Here is a 24,529-nt window from a genome sequence, read left to right as displayed (position 1 = left end):
AGGGTGAGCTGGAAGATAATTTAGGGGAGGTTTTATCTTAAATTAGTCCAGATTAGGAAGAAAATAGTGCTAGGAAATGAAGGGAGGAACTTTAAAACCTGGTTTGGAAGAGATCTCAAGTTCTTTTTAGTAAAAGAGGAGTTTTGGGTCCCTTTTCTGCTGAGCATGGCCCTCACTTGTCAGTTCTGTGACTCTTCTCCACCCCATCTTTTTTTGTAGGCTTCTGCATGCTCCACAGCAGGCCTGTGCCAACGCCGCGCTCCTTCTGGAGGCCACGCTCCTTCTGGAGGCCACGCTCCTTCTGGAGGCCACACTCCTTCTGGAGGCTGCTCTGCTGCGTCTCGCACACCATTAGTGGTCAGCTGAGAGGTGGCTGATCTGTGCCAAGACCTGCTTTGGGGAACCAGCGAGGTAGGAGCCCATTTAGGGACCCTCCAAATGACCTAGCCCTTCTTCTGTGTCCGTCCCGGCTTTGCTCTATCACTCAGAGAAATGGTGTCGCATCCCAGTCCTCTTGCAAGCGTGTGGTAAGGTGGAGGACTGCCTCCTTCACCATCCTGCAGCATTAGAAAGACTCCTCAGGGGTCCTCAGAAGAGCAGCTTCAAATTATCCTCTCATTAGTGATGATACATCCCTTTCGAACACTGCCATTCCATCGTAGTGTTTCAGCAGCGAACATTAGGAGATAACTGCCTTCACAACATATGTCATTACTCATTAAGGGACCCTTCCTGGATTATGGCTGAGGTTTAATGTCTTGTTAAAGATGTTTAACACTTACAGTTTTGTTTTTAATTTAGGAAGCAGCATGATCAAAGTGTGCCCTGAGAATTTCTCTCTGATTTTGTGAAATTTGCAGGTTGGCCTGTTCAGAGGAGGTGATCCTTAAATTGAATTGCAGCCCTCCAAGGCGTGTTTGGATGTCAAGCACTGCCATGATCTGACATGTTAATGGCTTTGAGAAAACAATGTGTTTCAGAGGTAATTGCTGAAGCAATGAGTTCCCAGCAATATTTTACTTAAAAGAAATGTGCTGCTTCTCTACTGTGAAGACTGGAACAATGACACTGAACAACTGAGTGATACAAATCTTTGCTTGCCTTTTAATGGTCATTAAATTCTTCTAATAGACTGGAGCAGGACCTTTCTCCCATCCATTGTCGGGAGCTGAGTACAGCATTAGAATCAGACATGATGTTGTTATTGTAACTGGACTTCAGAATTTATTTTATTAAAACAAGAAATATTTTAAAACTCATAGCATAAACCTGAAAAAAAAAACCTCCCTAAATTAAAACCCCACTAGTTGTCTCTTCCACTGAGGGTCATCTTCACTTTACCAGATCATCTCAACTAGGACAATGATTTGTAGCAATCCTCTTGCTGCGTGTTCAGTGCTTGTCTTTTAATTAATGTGCAGAAGAGAGGATGGAGAAGAGGGTAGGTAAAAGAGAACAGGCTAGCTAATGTGAAGGGAAGATGATAAATGGATGAGTTTTGTATACTTGACCATTTTAATCAATATAAAAATGAGTTTAAAAAGTTTAAATCTGTCTTTGGAAAGCACTTTTAATAAAAAAAAAGTTGATTATGCAGCTGAGAGTTTAGTGTGGGTACATCTTTGTAGGACCTAGTTATGCTGATAGATAAGGCTCTTGATTCTGTAGATTTTATTCAGTGCTCTTTCTACACCTGATTTTACAGGCACACCGAGTTTCTAAGAAAATTACATTCCTCATGCCTGATAATCAGCAACAAAGACGACACGCTAGAGGAGTCTCCCACCGAATGACCCATGGTTGTCTTCAGAAAGTTCAAGGCCTGATGATGTGTTTAAGACTTCAACGCAGGACCTCTGATATCCCAAGGGCAAGTGGATGGCATTTCTTTCCTCTCTTGTGGCCTTCGGTTTTGCAGCAGACTAACCAGCCAGGCTTGTCTTCTTCAGTGCATGGGCTGATATTAGGGGAGCTGCTGGCTTACAAGTGTTTTTGCCTCAATACTAGACAAATTTTGTATTGCTCGATAATTGAAAGTTACTCTGAGCATAGTAAGCTTGGCAAAGCTGTTCTGGTTGGGTGATATCCTTAGCTAGGTTGGCATGATGACAAGACAACAGTTACTAGTCTTAATAAGCTCTTAAGCCTACACAGAAGGGATTTTGAATAACTTACAAGCCAATAATAGAATCGTCAATAGCGATTATAATTAATGAAATGTGTTGTCAGTAACGGGACTGTTCAGTGGTGCCTCCTTGGCAATACGCTCAGGAAGGATCTGTCTCTGTGCTGTGGAACTTCAGGTAGGCTGCAGAATGCAAACCTAGGTGTGGCAGGTGTGTTTTCTGTGCGAGTCGTTAAAAGCGTGACTCATTGGAGTACACAGGTACAGGATTCCTACTGCCACAAAGGTTAACAGTGAACAGGAAAAGATAGCTCTTTGAGACAACGGCAAGAATTCCCAGGCCTGTGATGGGCAGGTCAGTGGGAGGTTTTTGGTGCCCTACAGAGGGATGTGACTTCATCTAGGTTGGAAGAAAGGCCGCGGGGAATAACCTCAAAGATAAGTACAGGAGCATGGTTCTTGAAATGGAAAGCAAAAGAAAGCTTTCAATAATTCCATGCTGGACTGAGAGGAGCAGAAAGCAATCTCATCAAGTTAAAACTGCTGAACATAGCTTTGCATCCTTATACCAGGGACGTAGCTATAATTCATGCAAGCCAGTCAACAGGTACGTGAGCCACAGGGCTGCATAATAAGCTTTTAATGTCTACAAGACCAGGGTTGCTTATTAAATATTCCTTCCACTCGCTGCAAAATGGTACAGTGTTTGCAGTGAAGAGGAAAACAGACTGTGTGTTTTCAGGTGGGCTCTTTGGGGGCAGGATTTTGTCATCTGCTGTACCATGTGCTTTAGTTTCCTACGACGTAGGCTGCTGTATCGTACTTATCAAGTGTCTGTACATTGATACGTGTTCAGGGAATGAAAGATTTCTGAGCTACTTTATGGAAATGGTCAGAAGGGAGGCAAGGCAGCGCGTGTTCTGCACTGGTGGCTGGGTTGATCCGGGTAAGGTAGACCAGCATCAGAGGAGCGAGGTCTGTGGTGTTCTGTAAATTCTGTGAGGTATTTACACGAGCCTTGAATTCCCCTTCCCTCCCAAGATCAGTTGAAAGAGCTTTCCTTGCTTTCCTACCTGACACCACCACGCTGCTTCCCGATTCCGCTCACTTCGCTGCTGCTTTGGCAGAGGCTGCGAGGTTAGGTTAAAAATTCTGCCTTTGTCATCTAAATTCTTTTGAATGTTACAGATTATGCCCTTTCTCTTCAGCTTCCTTGCTTGCATATGAGAATGCTCTTTCTCTGTTTTGCCAGGGAATTTCCGTGTCTTTAAGTACTGCTTATTGTCTTAGACTAGACAGGTCCCTAGACTTTCTGCATCCTAAAATCAGTATCTCAAAGGAATTGTATATTTGTTTCTCAGATTTGTGTCCTTCTGCTGAAACCTTTGTGACTCAGAAATTCTAAGAGCTGCTGCCTCTGTTCTCAAGCCTTTTGTTTCATGGAGGCCCCACGATATGCTTTGTTTTAATGCTAAAGTAACCAATTTTGTCTCATTCTGTCTGCTTTTGACATTGCTCGTCCTCTGCTGAGCTCTCTTGAAGTGTCTGCAGTGTTGGTCAAATTTACTATTAATGGCTCAAATCTCACCTCTTGGTTCATTTGTTTGAGAGAAGCATGACCTATGACACCTTAATCATCAAAAGAGCTGGGAAGATATTTATGTTCTTCCCAACTGAGACATCTCTCCAGCTTTACGCATCCCTGTAGCCTGGATGGGCTGAATGTTACCACTGGAGTACAGGGGAGCACTCTTTCATAACTCTTCACACTTCTGTAGTGACCTTACCATTTTTTAAGATACTTTAATGGCATTTGTGCTTCAAAACATTAAGGATTTTAGAACAGAAAGGAGGGATTGATTGCTGATATTTGTAGGCTTTCAGCTGGTAGCTGACGTGCATGCTTACATGTAATTTTACCATATTTTGGGGTAAGAAAAAAAAAAGAAAAAGCAGCTAAAAAATATATATGTATATCTATATTTATATATATATATAATATATAATTTATGTATATAAACTTATATATATAATTTATTATATTATTATATTATATATAATCTATCTATATTATATATATATATATATAATGTATCTATAATTTTTTATATATATCCCAGCCAAAGTACATGTTTGGATACCAGTTCCTAGAGAACACACAATTCTGAAAGGAGAGCAGATGCATGTTTTCAAGAAGCAGGACAAATCTACTGCAGGAGGTATATATTTAAATATTAATTTTTGGATTGTAATTGAAAGTTATTCTATTATTAATAAAAAAAATGTTTTATTTTAGTTGAGTTCTGAAATGTAATGACAGATTTGAGATTCATATAGCAGATAGTTTGCTTTTATCTAGCACGGAATAGTGGAGAGTGTTGAGTGATCCCACGGACTGCAGCAGGCGTGCTCCAGGCTGGTAGCCCCGCGCAGACGCCACCCCTCGGGGCCCCGTTCTGGCTCGGGAGCCTGGTTTCCATGGAATCTTGCAGGGTGACTCAGGCTGTGGATTCTCTAAATGATTTATTTTAAAAGGTCCGATTTATACACATGCATTGATGCAGAGGCAAATTTATGGCTTGAGGAAAATTTCATGTGGATTTAGTGTTACGTGTTTGGGGAGTTCCTGTTTACGACCTGGTGAGGACGTGGTGGTGCATGGAGGGGTGCATAGCAGTGCTCACACGCTCACCGACGTCTTAGCTTTTTTTTTCAATTCTTTGACAAAAAGAGAGGGTTCAAAGACCACTGAGATGATTAAATCTGAGGAGAAAGGGGGTGAATTATTCATGGGAACCGGGAGCACAAATAATCCATGGAGAAGTTGCAGGAAGTCCCAAGCCCCGGTCACTTTGGAGGCCTGTCGTTCCTCGCTCATTTTCCTGGTGGCAGTTCTCTCTTTGTTTGAACTGGGCAAGTACAAGGGAAGAATAGGAAGAGCTCTCTTAAAACCGTGTAAACATTTTTTTTAAACAAGTTTTAAGAGTTTGTAAAACTATGTATGTAAAACCTGTAAAACTATGGAAACATAGGAGCTGAACACACACGTAGTGCTAAGGGACAGAACTTCTGGTTGCTTTTCGGGCTTGAGCCAGGTGTGCCTAGCAGGCCGTGGGGCAGCTCGGCTGCCAACCAAACGTGTCCGTCTGTCTGTCAGGATCCCATGGAAGGGATTCCTGATAGAGACCTGGGCTCTCACCACCAGCTGGGGAACAGAGAGATTGTCGGACTAGATGGTCTTAGAGGCCTTTTCCAACCTGAATGGTTCTATGACTCTGTTCTATGAAATGAGGACCAATTTATGAAGGTTTGCTTTTCAAAAATAATGTGATTTTAATTGTAGCAAATTCAGTCTCCAACCTACAGGGTTTTTTTTGTTTTCTTTTCTTTTTGGCTTACCATTTCACTAGCGCTTAAGGGAGTAAGGATGAGTGTTTGTGTGTATTTTCCTGAATGTGCTTGTTTATGTGTGGCGTTGCCATCAGAATGTTAGCTGTAACTAGCAGTTCCTTGGTTGGGAAAAGTCAAACATTATCCATGTTAACTTTCTACTAATTACAATTGAATAAATTTCACTAACATTTTCACTGATAAGATTTCAAAGTTGGCTTCTTCACAGAATGTCAGTGGAGACTTTTGTACCATTAGTAATTAGTATGTCTGCTTCTTTTCAAGCTGAAATGCTAACCACTGGGGAACAGCTAAATGGGACAGCGTGGCTAACGGAGGCATACGGCGCATGACTGCCTGGTTGCGTTGGACTCTGGTAGGCAGAGCATGTATTCAAGAAATGGGACTTCACTATTCCTTATGTTCTGTCTTCAGAAGCAGCAGAGCTGGATAGAAAGGTGCCTTGATGCATACCCTTCCTTTTATTTTCTGCCTCTTCACAGCCTTCTCCCCTAAACCAGCAAGGCAGTGTAGGCACCAGCTGTACATTTTCTCCAACCTACTGTCTCGGGCTTTTTACAAGTCCCCTTCCCATCACTCTGTACGGTGCAGCAGCATCTCTTGATTGAAGCAAAGCTTATTGCCCTCCTGAGCCTCAGTCTTCCATCGTGTTGGTGTCCAGAGAGCCGCAGGGCTGAGCGACAAGAAGTCAGCTGGAACAATGAGATTAAAATGTCCCATACAGAAGGCACGCTCCATTGCAGCCCCTGAGCTTGTTCCACAGCCCTTATCATTTAAGTGTTATTCTTCATCTATAAAGCACCAAACTGATTTATTAGATGCCGTTAGAAATATTTTCACCAAAAGCTGTTACTCAGTAGGTACTCTGCTGTACCAGAAAAGGAGGAAAATGATTGTTCTTGCTGGTTTTGCTTCTCAGAGAGAATTAGCGCTGTTGCCGTGCTCTTCACCATACATAGAAGGATTCTGAGTTGTACAACTCAGAGAGACATTGTCTCTCATAGAAGTCTGCATTATAGTAAGGGGATGCTAGACAGAGAACGTAAGAACAGATACCTTATCGTGCCAGAGGTCTGTGTGGTTCAGAAGCTGATCTGGTGGGGACGAAGGTTAGAACGGGGTATGTGAGTATATGTCTGCCCTCGTGCCTCTGGAAGAGGAGCGAGCACAGGGTTTCCGGCTTTATTGCTTTGTAGGTGAAGAACGGTGCTAGATCACCTGTCTGTGAAGCCACAGCTGAATTCTATGGAGAGCGTTGTGCATGTGCAGGTACTTTTTCAGAAGCAGGTATACCTTGTAAAAATCTCCTCATTCTCTAACTGCTCCGAATTCACTGTAAAAATCTGTACAAGCTGGTGGGGGTGTAGGAAATCAGAAGTCTAATGCTTTCCATGAGAACTCAAAGTATCTGAAGACTTTTTTTAGCATCTTTGGGATGAATACTTGGCAAAGGGTTAAACAGCAGCCAAAACAATTCATTGCAAGATCTTCAAAGCAAATCAGATTTTTTAATTATATCAAATTAAGGTTATTAAAAGTTAAGTTCTGAACTGAGAGCATTTTCCGATGAAAGGTGCTGCAACATCATTATTTCTCCCCAAAACGCACTTACTGTACATTTCTCAAAGCCATCAGCCTTGATTGAAAGCTAATGAAAAAGCTGTCCTGCGTCAGTTTATTCCTTGTATCCATTAAGAATAATTACGGCTGAACAATTTTTGATGCCTGTAACCTTCGCAAGTGTTGCTAATGGCATTATAAATTGCTCCTTGTCCAATGACTACAGTCTGAAGCTTAATTCAAAAGCGCTCTGTCAACAGGGCTGATTTGTGTGGTTAATGAGTGCGTTTAAAACAACAGCCTCGGCTCATGCATCCTAATGTCGATAAGAGGATGTGGTTCAATAAAGAGGCTTGTCCGTAATAATTAGCAGCGACAAATGCTCCGGATTAGACCGATCGCAGCATTAATGACTCTGCTTTCAGCCCCTTACAGGAAAAAAAAAGTTTCCAGCTCTAACTTTTGGGGGCTCAGATTCAGCTTTAGGGAACGGACTTGGACAAGCCAGTGCTGTGCCGAGCTGAACACCGATTTTGGCACACGCCGTGTCAGTGGAGCCTCTGAGCGGTCCAGGACCTCTGTAATGACTCTGATGGCCAGAATCAGATTTTCTGAAACCTCTTCTTGCCAAAAGCTTAGCACTGAGTGAGTGGGACAAATCTGCTTTCCACCACGTGTAGGGTGTGAGCTCTGTGCAGTTGCTTGTAGCCGCGGTGGTATTGCTGTTGCTTTCCTGGGACTGCCTTGTTCTGCAGAGTTTGGTTTTGCCTCTACGATACATGAAATCGGTGCTGGGTTTACAAAATACATGAAATTGGTCTGGATCTACAAGTACATTTTTGGTGAAAGTCATGAATGATGAAAGCTGCACACTGAGATGCCAAGAGGAAAATGCGCTGAGACCTTTCTGTGGTATTAATGAGACGTGGGTTGGGACGTTTGTGTGTTCAAGTCTTCCTGCATCACACACGGCTGCTTTGGTAGCAGCTGCGGTGTTTGCAGAGTAAACCGCTTCCAGCTGCGGTATTGCAGAGCGCAGACCTAACCTGAGCCGTGCACGGGGAGGTCTTGGTGGTGGAGAGAATGTGCTGAGCCGTACCTGCAGGGAAACCTCAGGGGGCAGGAGGAGGGTCAGAAATCAGTGACAGTGAGCGTGTCAGCTGGGGAGGGAGATGAAACAGGATTCCTGACACACAGCGTCACTTTGTCAGCTCCGCCAAAAGCCAGGTCCTTCAGACAGCCTGGAAGCTGAGGGATGTTCTGCTAAATCCGGTCACTTTTTTTCTAAAACATACCAAGCTAAAAATAGTTTTAGATTTAAGCTTTGGGGATTCGCATGCGTTTTCAGGATATGGATTCAGCTCCACCTCACCAAGAGCCGTTGAGCTTCATTCTAAGTTGCTTAAGGTTGATGATAACAGCTGAAAGGCCTTGCAGCCGAGTATTGTTACACCCATCTCAAAAATACAAATCCATCACACAATTTAGAAAGTAAAAATCACCACACACCTGCATGAAGTATGTTTTTTCATCCCTTTAACTTAAAAACTTGCAATACAGGTAGTGTACAATACAGGTAGAAGTCTAAAAACATGAAGAAAAAATAGTGTGCAAAATACGTTTTCTTCTGTTAGAGCCAGAATGGCTCGACATCTAAATAAAGCTGGAGACTTCTGTTGGGAAATAGTGTTTTGGGTTTCTTGGAAAAATGTTTTCTGATGTGTTCCTATCAAAGGGCTAGGTAAAAAATCCATTCTTGAAACTACAAATTGCCAGCAATTGAACATTAATTACTCTTCTGTAACTGTAAGTGAAGGTGTATCTAACAGACACAGATAACAGACAAAGGAAAACAGATGGATGTATCCTATTTTGATATCTAGATACTTTTTTATTTTTTCCGTTTTCCTTGATATAAAAATGTTCCTTTTAATAATGACATGACTTAATACTTCAAAAAATTGTTCTTGTTTTGCCACAACAGTAATTAACCTATCATTATCTTTGCATTTTTACCACATTGCTTTTCTCTAATTGGGATGTATTTAAAACATGCAATACAACTGAAATACAGATTAAAAACTTTTTCTGAGGATATTTTCCCAGGAATGTTCTTCCACAGTATTTAAATTATTTAACCAAAGCTCTATTGGCAGAACAATGAATTCAGTATTATTTTCCCGTACAATGAAAAGAATCTTCTTAAAACCGCAAAATGATCGATCAGAGTAAAAACTCTGGTAATTTAAAATAATCTCTCCAAAATGTGCTCTGAGAGTAGGATGTATAATGCACTCTGGTGCTTCTCTGAGGTACGTGAAGGAGTTACCTTAGTTTATTGCTTTTCCAATTTTTCTCCCTCCCTCACATTTCTTTCCTTTTTCCTTCAGAGCTTAATACAGAAAAAGGAAATTGCAAGTTAATAAGAGAGAAGATAGAAAGCAGAAAGGCAGCTGAAGGGGTAGGTTCAGAACCAGTCAAGTCAGTGGGAACCTCTAGACCCATTAATAAAATTTTATTAAAGAGGAGAGGGAGAAGAAGAAATGAGAATGCGAAAGACAGCAGATCTAAAAGCAGAGAAATACGGGGTGGAAAGAATCATTCAGATAAGAGTAAGGCAGCTTGACAAAAAAAAAAATCACCCACAAAAAAAAACGCTCAAGGAACCTGCTTTAGTGCTTGGTAGAAATGTGATAGTCTGAGCAGCAGAAATATCTTCTAACTATGTGAGGATTTTAATGTGTTTACCTGCGCTTCCTGTGTCTTGTTTCAGAACTGCTGAATAATCTTTGTCTACTGACTTGGTACGTCATTCATGACTTTATATACCTATGATTATAACGTATTTCTCCTCTGGTGCCTCCATTCCAACCTGAAGAGGTTTGTCTGTTTAGTCCCTCCTTACAAGAAATGTGGCCAGTGTCTCTGATGATCACTTTGTCCGACTTTACCTTACCTAGTTCTAAGGTATGGGCAGTTGTGTCCTTCTTGAATCTGTCATCCAAATTAATTTCTAGCCATCTGCGAAATGAACTTTGGCATAAAGTACCAGAACTTCATGGTGGCTGCATACGCACCGTGGGAAAACAGCTTTTGAAATAGGAGTCAGCTGAAAGGTAAACTGCTGTGAGCCTCTCTGAAGGCGTTTCCCTCTGACAACTTACAGTAAGCTTTCACAAAATACAGAATAATATAGGATAAATACTAAATTCAAGCAGTAACTTATTTTGATTCTTGTGTATCAGAATAACGTACATTGTCATAATTTTGGCCTGCTCAGCACAGACTCCAATCTACCTGTAATGCGGGGTGTCACAGAAAATCAGACGAAATTCTCTGTTGTTTTTACTGTGGTACCGTGCTCTCTGTGTCCTGGAGTTTGTTAACAGTTTGAATCTTTCAGCTAGTGTGTAGAGTTACTGCGTTAGTGCAGTGTGTACTGAGAAAAGTTTGTGATCTCACATTGGAATAGATTCGTTCAACTTCAAAATACCAGGATTTTTCTGTTTTCTATGGAATTCCCAAATGCCAGAATTCTGCATTACTGACTGTGACAAAATGGTTATTTTTGTTAGGTCAAAAGGTCTGGAATAGAGTAGGCTGAAGAAAGCGATGATTTTGAATGCCACGGCTTCTCTCTTCTGCACCTGGAGGGGAACTGTCTGGCCGATCGGCACGTGTGTGTATGTGAAGGGAGAGGGCTCTGAAACCATTGCTTGTCCTTTGGGGTGAACAAAGAAGGGAAATTGGTAGAGTTGAACTGTTTTAGAGGCAAAATGAAATACTTATTCCAACTTGAGGTATTATTTTGCTCTGCCAGTCTGTAAATGCCTGTATTTCTTACACAGGGGCTGCATATTTGCTTTATCTGGAGAAGGTAAATCTTCCTTAGTTTTTGAGTGAGTCATTGAACTGTTTCCTGACTTCTGATGTCAGCAGACAGAGGTAGGACTTGTTACTGCTTCTTCTGGGAGGGAAGTCTTCACTTGGAGTTCTTTCTTGGACAAGAAAGTAAACACCTTCCAGAAAAGTGAAACTCTGGAGACCAGATACTCAGAGACTTTGCTGCCAATCAGTGTAAGCAAAATTAGACAAATCAGTTCTGTGCAATGAGCAACGCCTGAAATTATGCCCCTGAAGAGCTGTTACAGGAAGGAATTTACTTATCGAGGAAAGGTATAAATCCAAAACTGACAAGAAAAATGAGCCCACTTGAATAATCAGTGGAGAGTACAGGCATGGTCCAGCGCTGGAAACAGGAAAATAATGTGTCCTTCCTAAACACGCCGAGTTCCCTTCGTTTCCTCCTCACTGGCTCGCTTAGCAGACTTTGGAAGACCTTTGAGATCCAGTCCAAGCTGTGGCTGCTTTCTCTGGAGGTTACAAATATTTGATCATCTCTAATATGCCGTGAGCATCTTGGCATAGTATTTCTGAATGAAAAAGCCCTGCACCAGTCAGACGAGAGGGCTTGCTTTGTGCTGCTCCGGCGTCCCAGCAGCTGCTTTCTGCTCTGTACGTGTGGTTTGCTGCTAAGGGCTCTTACCCTGCCCTTTCTCTGGAAAAGGATTTATTTCATTTAATTCCTTTAAAACCAACCTGTAAAGAGCAACCTTCAGTGAGTATTTGATTTTCACAGTACTTCTAACTGGGAACAATTACCAGATACTCTGCTTGTTGCCGCTTTACTTTTATGTCGGGCCTGGTCGACGAGCTCCTGTAGGCCCTCGGAGGAGCTCTGCTTGTGAGGAGGAGCGGTGAGGGGAAATGTGGCTGGATTTGGACAAAGAGGGGTTTACATGGCAGTCATGGCAGTCGGGGGCTTTCTGTGATAATGTAATAAAAAGATGTGACCGAAAGTGCTGCAGGTAATGTCTGGAATACCCTAAAACAGGAAAGGAGCAAGGAAGGCCGGGCTGAGCGCCATGGAAGTGCGGGCAGCCCTTGTGAGGGCCGGGCTCGAGCAAAGCCCTTGGGCTGTGCTGGTCAGGGCTGCTCCCAAAACGCCTTCCCTGGCACTCGCTCGTTTTGGTTTTGTTGTTTGGTCTTTTTCTTCCCTTAGCAAAAATGTCAGCTGAACGAAGGGAAGTTTTAAAAGGACAGTTTTCTGCCTATAAAATCATTTTGACATGATTAACTGAGCATCACAGATAGTAACCCATTCATTTAGTGCTCTCTTCTCAAAGTTAGCACTTTGGAGTGGCATGCTGTGGCTAATACCATACAAATTGCTGGAATGGGCAGTTAAACGTTGAGGTCAGAGGTTAAATGAACATGGTTGTTTATGAGGACACAGCCCGAATCCATTTGCATTTTAATATTCTTTCTGTGAGACGAAAAACCATTTTGAGGACAGCTTGTTTGGAAATCCCATTAACAGGTTATTTATGGGACTCATGACTGCATGACCCTTAGCCTTGTTTTGTTAAACATGAACTAGACATGAATCAGATGGGCGGCTGGGCTGCTGCTATTGTTTTCCATAGCATTAAATGTCATTGAATTCAATTATTCTGAATCTGACACTTTCTAAGTTATTACCCTCATAATGCTCAATTTTCCTTTTTCCTTTGTCAACCTTATTATTTCTATCTGCTTTAAAAAGCAGAGACACTTTAAAAAGGCCATTTCTTCTCTTATCACTGATCTAGGTGAGAATGGAGAGCTTATCTTCACAGCTTTTAAATAAATAATTGGGAAGACAGTTTGAAGAAATTAGAAGATTCCAGTTACTATCACGGCGCATTTGAAAGAATACAGAAGTCTAAAAATTCTGTCAGAGTAATAAAATTAGCCATGTAAAGGTCAGGTACGAAATGTTTGGAAAGAGGGAGGGCTTTTAACCCTTTTTGGCAGGAGTATAAAACGTTGAGTGATAAATTGGACTAAAATTATGATGCTGCTATCAATCAAAATGTGACCAAACCTCATAATTCCAAGTAGCAGATGTATTACAAAACAAGTTTAGTTTTTATGCCCTCCGACAAAAACTTAGTCCTAGTAGTGTACCTTCCATGTTCTTTTCTTGGCTTTTGCTCTCTCACTGTTGCAGTATTTATGGTGCTAGGCAAATACTCAGAGACCTTCCGGGCTTTTTGAAGGCAAAAATCGCACCTCCAGAGTGCACCAGCTGATAGCATGTCACTTCAACCCAAAGTATATTTTGACCAAGAAGAGCTTTTGTAGTGCGCGTAACTGGGAGCTGAAGTGGGGCTATGCAGATTTGTGAAGGGTAAGACCACGATGACCTGCTGCAACCGTGCAATCCAGTTCTTACACACAAGCCTAAGAATTTCACTTCTGTAGTACACGTTTGAACTATAACAGGTCTTCACTTAATTAGGGGAGAAAAATGGTGAAGAAATCTTTCAACCTGGAGAAGGAATTAGAACTGAAATTTTTACTGTATTAGCTAAGGGATACAGATTGTGTAAATTCAGCTTTTTGCCACTTCCCATCGGGATACCTGACTGGGTACACACACGTGCACTAACTTCAAGAGTTTTTATGGACTCTGACTGAACAGGAAGTGTTTTTATTTTGAAGAAGTTGGTAATGCTTATAAAGAGAGCATTGAAAACATATAAAGGATGTAGCAGAGTTTACAGAGAGGAAAAGTTGTTTCCAAGTTGTTTCGAAGAGATCAGGGTTCAAATGCATGCCAGATTTTTGTTTTTACAAAGCAGGATGTTTGGGGATAACAGGCATAAGCGGCGTCTAGATCTCTAGATACATCTGGTCAATATTCTGTTCATCACTGCAGGTTTCATACTCTGGTTTACAGAGCAGGAGCAAGCCCGTCGTGTGAGATCTCCTCCGTGCTTAGGATTCCCACACCTCAGAAAAGAGAGCAGGTTTCTTCAGTCAGAGGTCTGTACATTTATATATACGTGTGTATCTCTCTATATGTTACGATGAAGACTGCTTACTCTGAAAAGCTGTTGTAAGAACAGCTGACATCCTCTGACGAGGAGTTTGCAGTCACGGGGGCTGCTGTTCTGCAGGCTGCATGTTAGAAGTGCTGTGTTTCTGCATGCATCTTTGTATCTGCATTCTTCCCTCTCTCCCTCCCTCTTTCCTTCCCTCCTTTTCCTTCCTTTCTTTTCCAAGGTTAAAATAGATTTCCAATATGAATTGACCATCAGTGGAATTCTTTAGTGGTTAATTTATTCTTAATAGAAACTGATTTTTTTCTGAAGAAAAAGGAACAATACATCTTTAGAACAGGTTTGTAAGTGTCATGATTTTTCTACTAATTTGTACTACATATTCCCCTTTTTAAATGTTAAATTACCTCATTGTATCTCTGAATATCATATATACTTAGGCCTGAAATTAAGCTTGCTGTATAGCTGTCAAAATGACCACAATTTGCTGTATGAAATGTCCTGATTGCATGTGTAATTCAAAGCAATCCTAATCTCTGTATAAACCAGGACAGACTGCTTAGGGGCAGAGTTTATGTATGCTGATTGGGCCTTCAGTTTAGCTGATAGTGAATACACCTGCATGTTGAAAAAGATGCATTACAGATTTTCAAACTCCTAAATGCTAAGGAGAAGGGAGAAAGAAGGAAAAGAAGGAAAGCTGTTCCATGACAGTCAAGGTTCCAAGAAAGGCCAGCGCTCAGTTTTTCATCTATGTGTTTATTCCGAGCTCTGCTGAAAGCTGCCTCACTATTACCTCTGAAGTGAATGTATTCACATACCAAAAATTGTCTTGCAAATATGACTCTTGGTTATAACTCTTGGTCTGTCCCATTTCTTACTGAAGCATGTGATTTCGATACTGAAGATGAATCCCATTAGGAAAACTCCGTCGCTGAAAGTAGCCCCATCCTGAAACTTTAATACTGCTCATCTTTCTTAGAAATACTTGCTCTTAAGTATTTTAGATATTCTGCCAGGAAGGAGCTTGCCATTAGTGGTAGTTGCTGTAAGATCTCAGAGATAACAGTCTTCAGAGTTACTGCATTAGTCTGTGACACGGTCTGGAACATCTTGTGCTGTCATAAATGCTTGAATGGTGTTAATTCTTTCCTGTATGTAGTTTGCTAACAAATCAGTTCTATGGCACAGATACATTTAAGTATTTAATATTCTTTATTTAATAACTAAGCCAAATGCAGGGCAACACAGGCAACTGATATGCTGTAAATAAAATATTTTTTTTAGTTCTGAAAACTGTTTCAAAAAGGCACATCTGCATGGGCACCACAGTGGAGCAGCGTATATGAATGCACACAGGTTCCGTAATGTGAGGCTTTGTATGTTTTGTTACAAACAACATGCACATTAGGGAGAGTTCCTACATAAACTGCATTTCTTGCAGTTAGTTGTATATTGTTTAACGGTCTGAATTCTGCCACTGTAGACTATAATGACTGTCCTCTAATGTCAATCATGGTTAGTTTGAAGATTAAAAAAAAAGTCACAATGAGTAATTTACTCAAAGAATTTAGGCCTTACTTCTGCCTGCATCATATCTATGAGCAGATCATGATTTCCTGAAAATGTTACATAACTAATACTCTTCCTTGAATATATTTTGATAATATTTTTAACAACCTTGAGAATAAACCATCAAATTTGACCTGTAAAGTTTAGCTACGACTGAAGTTGTTATCTGTCATAAAATTATTGCTGTATTTTACTGAATGAGCACAAAGTAGTTTCCCTTAAATGTTTCTTGCTCATGAAAATCCTCTGCTGATTTTCACAGAAGCCTCTGTGTGGATTGGAATTTGCTTTTCATTAATAAATGATCCTCTGAAAGTTCCATTTTTCCAGTGTTCATGAAAAATGAACATTGATAAAAATTAGCAGTTTATAAAATAAAATATCCTCGTGGAAACTTTTCTATAATTCCAGTTGCTGAGTCTTCCCCATTAAGTGACTGCTTTGGAGCCAAGCTGAACTGGTTAATAAGTATTACTGCTTCAGGAGTTGCCACAAGTCCAGAAGCTCTGTTCTGCGTGTGGATGTAGCCTGAGCTAACAAGTTGGAATAAATATGCATGGAGAAATGACAACCATGCAGAGGTCTGCACAACAGATGAGTGCAGTTCAGTAAACATGATTCCCATTGCCTGGTTTATTTAGAAAGATGTGCTAACCTTTTCTTTACGTTTATTATTACTGAAAAATAGTGTTTGTAGTCTTTTCACACCAATAACGCTTTAAAATTCCTCAGTGAAAACTTTGGAAGCTACTAGTATATGTACAGAGCGTTTCATACGGTGGTGTACAGCGTGAGTGGATCATAATACGTTACCTAAAAGTAGCCAGTAACCCTGGCTGACTGGACACAGCCCGCAGCAACCTGCTATAGTTAGTCCTGCTTTGCCTCTGTTTGCTGCAGATGCTCTCGAGGGGCTCCCAGTCCAGACAGAGTACGTTTTTCCTACATGTTTGCATCACTCCAGGAAATTCCTCCCATACACGGGTGACTGAAAGATACTCGTCAGCGGTGTCGTTCCTGCAGAAGGCACCTTTCAGAGATCGCAGCTGCCCAACCCCATGTTTTTCATGGACATTCCTGTGCAGATCTGCTCCCAGTTGTGGTTCTCTTCCAGTGAGAACTTGTTCTTCCCCTGATACCTGTACAAGAACCCAAGAAAACACGTTAAAGGATATTGGCAGCTCTGCTGCAAATTCTGTCGTCTTTTTCATGTTCTGATTTTATACCTTTTGGGTATAGCATGCATAAACAAGCCAAATATGAGCATTCAGAAATACACAAAGTGTTTCACAATGAAGCATTTAGCCCCAGAATTTTTATGCTTTGTTTTAGATCTGGACTCTTAAGAGGAAATAGCTCTGGAGTATTATTACGAATGCTTTTCCTAATGTTTAGAGATGAAAAATCACCATAAATACATTCATCAGCATTAAAAAAAATTGCTCTGCATCGATAACAGTTTTGATATCTTGTTATGGAAGAAGTGTTTTCTTTTACTTCATTAAATGTGCTTTAGATATTTTTCATTAGCTTTTGAGTTTGGTTCGTTTGACATAACAAAGAGTTTGGCCAACCATCTGAACAGGAGCTGGAATACAACCTGACAATTTTTTCCCAGAGCGAGCTTTTTCATTACTTGCTGGAAATTTTGCATTTATTCCCCAAGCTTCTGAAAGTTCACAGAAAATTATTCCCAGTTTCCTCAGCTTCAGTCATATGGTGGGAGCTTCTGGTTAAATACATGTGCTTAATAACAGTAAATAAATTCTGACATTTTATTTTTACTCCTGAATAAAAATGTTCATCATGTTGGTGAAAATAAGCAATCACATTCTATTTAATGGCGAAAAAGAATTGTACATATCACCCTGCAGGAGCTGAGGAATCTATTTTCATTATAACAAACATTGATTTTGCATTAAAAAGTCTCATTATTTGAGATAATGACTGTTGGGTTTCTTAGTTATTCTTCTGGTTCCTAAATCATTAAAACTGTAACTGTTAAAGAGCAAATGGGAATGCAGAAGACCTCAAACTGTATTCAAATCCACTCTCGTTTTTTGCCTTTAATTAAAATCGCAATCGTCTTTAAGGCAGATACGTGCTATCTGAAATTTTTCTTATTTATTTCAGCTCATTTGAATGGCAACTGTATTTCTGCCTACAGAAATACCACTGAACCCGAATGTATTGATTTTAGGATTAACGGCGGTCGAATTAATACGTGGGCTCGTGGGGGCCTCGCTCATCGGGGCGCGCTCTGGATCCCAGCGGCGCGCTCCCTGCAGCCGGGGCAGGAACCCTCGTTCTGGCAATTAGGAAACGCAAAGCAAATCCGGGAGCACGTGCGTGTGTCACAATGCACGCTCCACATGCTCCGTCCCTCGCACGAGTCTGATGTGGGGTCTTGTTTGTTTTGGCAGAGAAAGTGCTACTTTGAAGAATTCTGTTGTTTTTTTTTTAATCAGGCTGCCAGGGAGTCTGTCCGTCCGTCCGTCCGTCTGCTCCTGCCTCTCCCCTTCCCCCACCGCCTTCCCGGGGAGCTGTGGCTGCGTGGGCACTAATGTATTCCGTATAATGTTAGGGGCTAGCTGCATGTACCTTCCCACCAACAGCCCTATGAATTATTGACACGAGGGATGTTCCCTGGTGTATACTTTTCCAAGGTTATACTCTCTGATATTAGATATTTATTCGGCATAAGGTAGGGATAAGAACCTCATTGCCACATTATGTCTGACACAATCAAGTTTTGGGGAATTTCAACAACATTAGAAGATTTGTATAATGTATTCTTTTAGAGGCAGAGGCTCAGCTTTAAACAAAGCATAATCCCTACTGCATATCATTTCCAACCTAATGCAAGGAGAAGAAGCGGGACCATAATGCTATCTGCATCATTTCCCTTTTGTGTTCAGTTGCAAGGACTATTCACCTAATATTCAAAATCCGTGTATTCATTAAATGGAACAGAATGATGGAAAAGCTAAAAAATGTAAGAAAAGAATGAAATAGATTTCCATGAAAGTGGCATAAAATTGAGTTATTACATCTAGATATATGATAAAGTATTTGGAAATAATTAAATAGGTGATATCCACAACCTTTTCCAGTTCTTGAACGCTGCAGTTTTTATATTTCTGATGCTAACAGTATTCCTAATTCCTTTGAATCAAATATTGGTTATTTTTATGTTTCTACTATCTGTAACAGCAGGATCTTGTGAACGCTTCATCCCTTGTGTCACCCAGTCGCTCCTTGTCAGCCGCTTTGTTAGCCTCAGCCTCTGGGGTTTGTGTCCTGGCCAGTGGACCTTTTGTACTCCCTACACTGTACTCTTAGACAATGGGGAAAAAAATAAATCTTCTGTGACAAGTTTACTTAAAGGGACACTATCGCATTAAATAACTGTATAAATATATCTACAAATAATATTATTCCTCTGGAAGTTTTGGAAGAAAAATGTTTTCCTCGGTGCAATTAGTTAACACCCTCGTCTGCTAGCGACGCAGTAATTGTGAAAGTCGTGTCATTTTTCACACTTCAGGCTGTTCTTTACCCAGCGCTTTTCAGAAGCTAGGAAAACAGGTCAGTTATTTTACCGTTTGTTTTTAGTCAGCATTCGGGATCTGAATGTTGTGTGCTGCCCCAGTGGGAGACTGGGATGCAAATATTTTAAGGGAGCGTTCAGGCTTAAAACAGACGGTTCTATTTCTAGTGAATTGCTTATGGAAAGAAGCCAAAAAAGCATATTTGCTAATGATCAGTATTGTAAGTTAAAGAACATAAACAAATCTGAACATTTTTATGCAATTGACCTAGTCTTTTCCAGCAGAAATTCTTTTAAAATAGGGCATCCTCATCTCTACCTCGTTCTTCTGCTCCTTTTTATTTTATGTAACTTTATAAATTTGCTTAACGTAATTATCTTTGTTGTATAATTCGGCTGATTTTAGTGAGTTAATGGAACTGGAGTGTTTTTACAGTCATCCTAGCATCTACTGTTATTAAAGCCAGCTATTTATAAGTGATTCCAGTTATTTGTTTGTGGAATTCTTAGGCAGACTGACACCTCAAGATAAAGACTGAAGAAAACGGCACAGAGTTGCATATTTAGCAGCGATAATGCTAGCTAAGTAAACGTGCTGGTAGAGAAAATACTGCCTAATTTGTTAGCTCAGTGTTTAAACTATTTTCGTAACTGAGATTTTGGTAACGTTTCTGCAGTTCCCTTCCCTCCCCAGCACTCAAATGTTGGCGTGCGCGCGCGCATTAATTTCATGCACACTTTTCAATCAGCACGTAAATGTTGGAGGAATCATCTGGAATAGCTGGAGAAACTGTGACAGCGGATCCTCCAGATTTCTGTACTGCCGAATACATCTGTGTGATCGTCATCATCACCGTGTAAAGTAATCTGCTGTGGGCAGTGGCGTGCTAGGAGGCTGCAATTCTCAGCATACAGCAGCTCCTGTAAGTCTCGGTAGCTTGCACGGGGATTTCTCTGGTGCTGTTCCTGTGCTTTCAGCTTTTCCCTGAATCTGACAATTAATCACGCTAAGGGACACTTGGAGTCAGGGTTCTTGTTGTTGTTTTGTAATATTGTTTTATTTTGTTGTAAAGAAACCCCCAGCACTGGGGAAAGGACTCAGGAGGTAATTGGATGCTAATGAATGGAGGACAGATGCCTTACTAGGGAAAAAAAATGTTCCCTACTCTCTTGTGATTCCGGGGTGCATTCCAGTAGGTTTTTGCTGGTGTGTATTTTAGAAAACCCTGAAGTTGTTACCTATTATTTACATTAACATAGACATTGCCCACTTGAAATTTGGGTCCCGTTGTGCTGGACATTTTACTAAGGGGTGTGTGTGTGTCTGACTCCCTTGACGTAGGGAGCATACAGCCTAATGGTGTCTAAAAAAACAAGTGGTGAGGCTGACCTCTTCCTAGAGTTCTGCAGTACTTTTGTGGGAAGCTTTATGAGCATTTTTTCCTTATCTTTATTGCTCATTTGTTGGGATTGACCTTAGCATTTTTAAACTCAATTGAGGAATTGTAGTTACATTTCTTAGCTCTGAGGATTTTCTGTGTCATATAAAGCCTCTTGATGCAACATGCAACAGATTTTGAGGAAGGCAAGGAGATGACAATGCACGGGGAACCTCCTGTATACCCGCAAGAAGTTCCTCATCTACCTCCTGTTCTCCGTCCTCAGAACGTGTGCTGCTAGACGCCACAGGTCAACGTGCAAGTAAGAGCTATATGTCACAAATGCACAGTCACAAATCTTTTTTTGGGCTCCATAGGACTTTTCTTGCTTGTTTGATGGTAGCAACAGTCCTGCAGCTTCTGGAAGCTCATTCCTCCTGGCGTGAGCAACCAGCTAGGTCTTCACCTTTGATGTCCAAGGAATGCTGCAGGTTCTGTTGGTGGCATCCTGGTTGGTACTTTGCACCCCTGCAGTAATTGCATATTAGAGCAGAAAGCTCGCCCTTCTCTGCTTCGATGACAGAGGCAAGTTTCAAATATTACCTAAAATTACATCTTAATCCTCATTTCCAGATGCAGATTGCAGTCATGTTCTCCGACCTTGTACCACAAGTCAGAATTGCTTGGCACTGTCTTGTAGTTTTGTTTGAGTATTTGCTTTTCTTGGCATCCTTAAAAGTTTGTGACCTTTGTCTTGGGATTTGCACTTGTAATCATCACTTCTCAGGTGCCTGCACAGTCATCTCTTGTGTGGCTTGGGACTAGAAACTTCTCTGGCTTCCATTCTGGAGTGCAGTGTTCCTGAGGCTGGCTCATTCATGATTCTCATCTTCCACTGCAATTCCTTTTCGTCCTCTTTGGCTGTATCCTGTGGTGGTTGTCTTATTTGTCCTGGTCCCAAGAGCCATGACCTTGAATTCGTACATGATTCTGAGTTCTCTGGACAGTCCTGTTAATCAAACAATGTTACCACCTTGGGAGATAACTTCAGACTGTGACCTGTGCTGTCTCACCTAAAGGCATGGATGTTTATACACATTTTTATTATCTCCTGTTGTGTTGCTGTAACTCATTGTTTTCTGGTGCCTTGGACAAACTATGTTAGAACCAGAACTTCTTGGCATAAGTTCGTACAGGTTGAAGCAGTTTTGATGGGCTTCCCATCGAGCAAATTGATTGAGTTGTCTTTACACTTAGCTTACTAAGTGTAAGCTAAAGTGGATCAGTTCGTCTAACCCTCCCAGTTGTATGGGTGCAGACTTTAAGGTTTAGAGTTCTCCTGTATTCAGGGTATGATTTCAGAGTGTTCCTTATATCCTTTTTCTACTTCTATGATGTCCTGGGAAATTCCTGTTTATCAACTGCATGTTCATCAGTGCACAGTTTGTCAGCACAAGATATTGCTCACAGTGCAACTTGTAAATGACATTAAAAATTCAGACTAAGGATTCCTTATTAAATAAGTATTTCCCTTTCTTGGTGTCCAGAAAGTGAAAATTCCCATGTGCTGGAAATGTTATTTGTTCCAGGCATTCCACAAATCAGACAACTATTTTGCTCCTGTTTTACTTGCACTGATAATAAATTTGATTATTTTAGCAAGGGTCTCTGAGCTCTGCAGAAAGGAGGCAAAAGGACTGCACTGTTGCTGTAAGCCTCATCTGCACAGCAGCAAAATTACTTGCCAAACAGAAGTCATTCAAAGTGTAATTGAGTTGCAGTTCAGAGAAGGTGCTTGGTCCTTGAACTTGAACATCCATGGTTAGCAGGAATAAATAGTAAAATAAAGAAATAAATAAATCAGAACAGCACTAACACTATTCACATGTGCTCGGCATTTTCACTTCAACGAGATTCATTTATGAAGCCTTTCTGAGAAGCACTTAAGCCTAAATGTTAACTTTACATCTGTGCACCACAGTGTGGTGTTCTAGGACCTGCTGGACTGAACATGCTGCACTGCAATTCCTCTAATGTGTGCTGGTAATTAGGAATGAGAATATTCCTTGTGCTTACAGTAGCACTTTCACCTGAAGATCTCTAAACACTATACAGCCCTGGGAAGCTCTTACTCTTCACAGCTGAGAAAATGGTGGTACAGCTCTAGGGTAGTAGAGGAAATCTGAAATGCCTTAGTGGGGCAGTGGCAGAAGCAGAATCGCTGTTTCTGACACCAGAACAGACGTTTGTAGTCGCTGTTTGATGTTGCTGCCCTAGGAGCGTTTGCTGACCCCATGTTCTTTGTGCTGCACTTGCAACAGGTGGGGTTTTTTTCCAGCTCTTCAACCCATAGCAAATCAAGATGCTGCCCTAAAGCAACAATTTTTTTCCTCTAGCACTGTGACTGTTCAGGCTGTGACATATCATTTGTTTTTCACCAGCACTATGCATACTAATTTTTCAGGTTAGCTGCTTCAGTCACCATTTGTAACACATGAGCATGCCACCAGGCAGCTGCCCTGCTGGTAGCCCAGTGGGATTTTGCAGAGTGTGAGAAAAATCTTACTTAGTCCATCAGAATCCTGCTTCTTTCTCCCAGCCTACTCTGATGAAAAGAGAGACGTGCTTGATTTGTAAAGGACGGTGAAAGGAACCAAGGATGCCACCAGGATACCAGGAACGACGTCCCTCTAAATTGTGATGTCCAGCATTGGCTTAGCACCCTTGTAGGCAGCTCAGTGGAGGAGATGGGTATTGTAGGAGAATACATAAAAAATGGAAAAAAGTGTCTCTTGAAAGCACTTGGAGTAAGAAAGTGACCATCGGAATCAGCGACTTGCCACCCTCGCTTTGTGAATAGCCCGTGGCTTGGTCGCTGGGCCACGGGAGCCCTCGGCTTATCCACAAGTGCTCCCCTGTGCCTGCCTGGCTCCCCAGTCAGAGTTAATTCCCCTACAAGATACGTCAGCGTTAGCGAGCAGAAGGGAGTCGCAACTCCAAGCAGGCAGAAATATTTGTGTTGGTGAGGGGAAGGGGACGTTTATGTGTTTCACTTCCAGGAAAATATTTAAAAAGCAAAAAAATAGCCCCAGGAAATCCCGAAACAATTCTGTGTATCGCAGTAATGTAAAGCCGTGTGAAAAAAGAAAGAGAGAGGCTCGAGGCACTGGGAGACACCTGGCAGAAGTAGCCCAAGGAATCAGGCGACTGCTCTTGAGTACAGTCATGTTCCCAACCTGAAAGTGAGTGGGAAATTAATAAATCACTTCTCGAGCTCTCAGTAATCAGCAGCTGATGATATTTCTCTGGGCCTGGGGAAAAGAAGCTCTCTAGTTGAAAAGAAAATTTGGGACAGCAACTGGGATAGCTTTCCTGAGCTGGCAGGAGACGAAGCGTGCCTGCAGAGCTTGTCACGGCCGCGTCCTGCTGCCAGGAGCTGCGCCGGGATTTGCCGTCCCTCTTCCCCTGGGGCCAGCGTGAGAGCCCGGTCCCTCAGCCTGCCTTTGCTGCTGCTGGCGCTGCTGCTGGGATCCGGGGAGGGAAGGGTTTGACTGGTGTTTGTAGAGATTCAGGACCAATTCAGAGGTTGTCAGGGTTTGACCAGGTCTCAGGGACCTGTTGCAGGGCTTAGGTTTCTGCCCGGGGCTGGTTTGTGCCAGGAGCCCCCAAACTTGGTGCCTCAGACCTTGCAGCCAGCTGATTGCCGGAGGGCGCACGCTCGGCCCTATTTCATTTTAATAGATCTCTTTTAGGACGCCTCTCCCTGACACCAGACAAGGCTGTGAGCAGACAGCAGGTAATTCTGCAGGTGTGAAATGGAAGGAACTGCAGGAACTGAGCCGCCCGTGTAGGGGAGCGCAACTGCTGCCCAGCTCCAGGCTGGGGGAGGAATGGCCTACAAGAACTATGAAAGCTCACAGCAAATAAAGGCACAAAGATAAATGGCTTTTAACTACCCATGAGCAGACGCAGTCCTTAGTAACTCCTGTAGCCTGCTCATCGTCCTTCACATTACAAAGGAGAGCCAACAGCACCTGGGAGTCAC

General features: G+C 41.8%; 1 protein-coding gene across 6 annotated transcripts in view; it reads left to right on the top strand.

Annotated features, from left to right (window-relative positions):
* LOC308182510 (uncharacterized protein) overlaps window positions 1-24,529 on the top strand; it is a 92,012-nt gene that overhangs the window by 30,360 nt on the left and 37,123 nt on the right. For 3 of the 6 annotated variants that reach the window (XR_013941841.1, XR_013941842.1, XR_013941843.1), the window contains 6 exons: window positions 220-289; window positions 326-411; window positions 1,706-1,870; window positions 4,246-4,344; window positions 5,801-11,714; window positions 13,860-13,966. Coding sequence is in view for 1 of the 6 variants with exons in the window: in XM_080567319.1 (XP_080423445.1) it covers window positions 947-982; window positions 1,706-1,870; window positions 6,733-6,805; window positions 9,870-9,900; window positions 13,860-13,966 (412 nt within the window). In the remaining 5 variants the exon portion in view is untranslated. The other 3 variants (XM_080567319.1, XR_013941844.1, XR_013941845.1) reach the window with 3 other exon arrangements.

Source organism: Anser brachyrhynchus, assembly GCF_964034855.1.
Source record: "Anser brachyrhynchus genome assembly, chromosome: 24".
NCBI classification, from domain to species: domain Eukaryota; kingdom Metazoa; phylum Chordata; class Aves; order Anseriformes; family Anatidae; genus Anser; species Anser brachyrhynchus.
The sequence above is the reverse complement of the archived record's forward strand: the minus strand, read 5'-3'. Positions and strand labels throughout refer to the sequence as shown.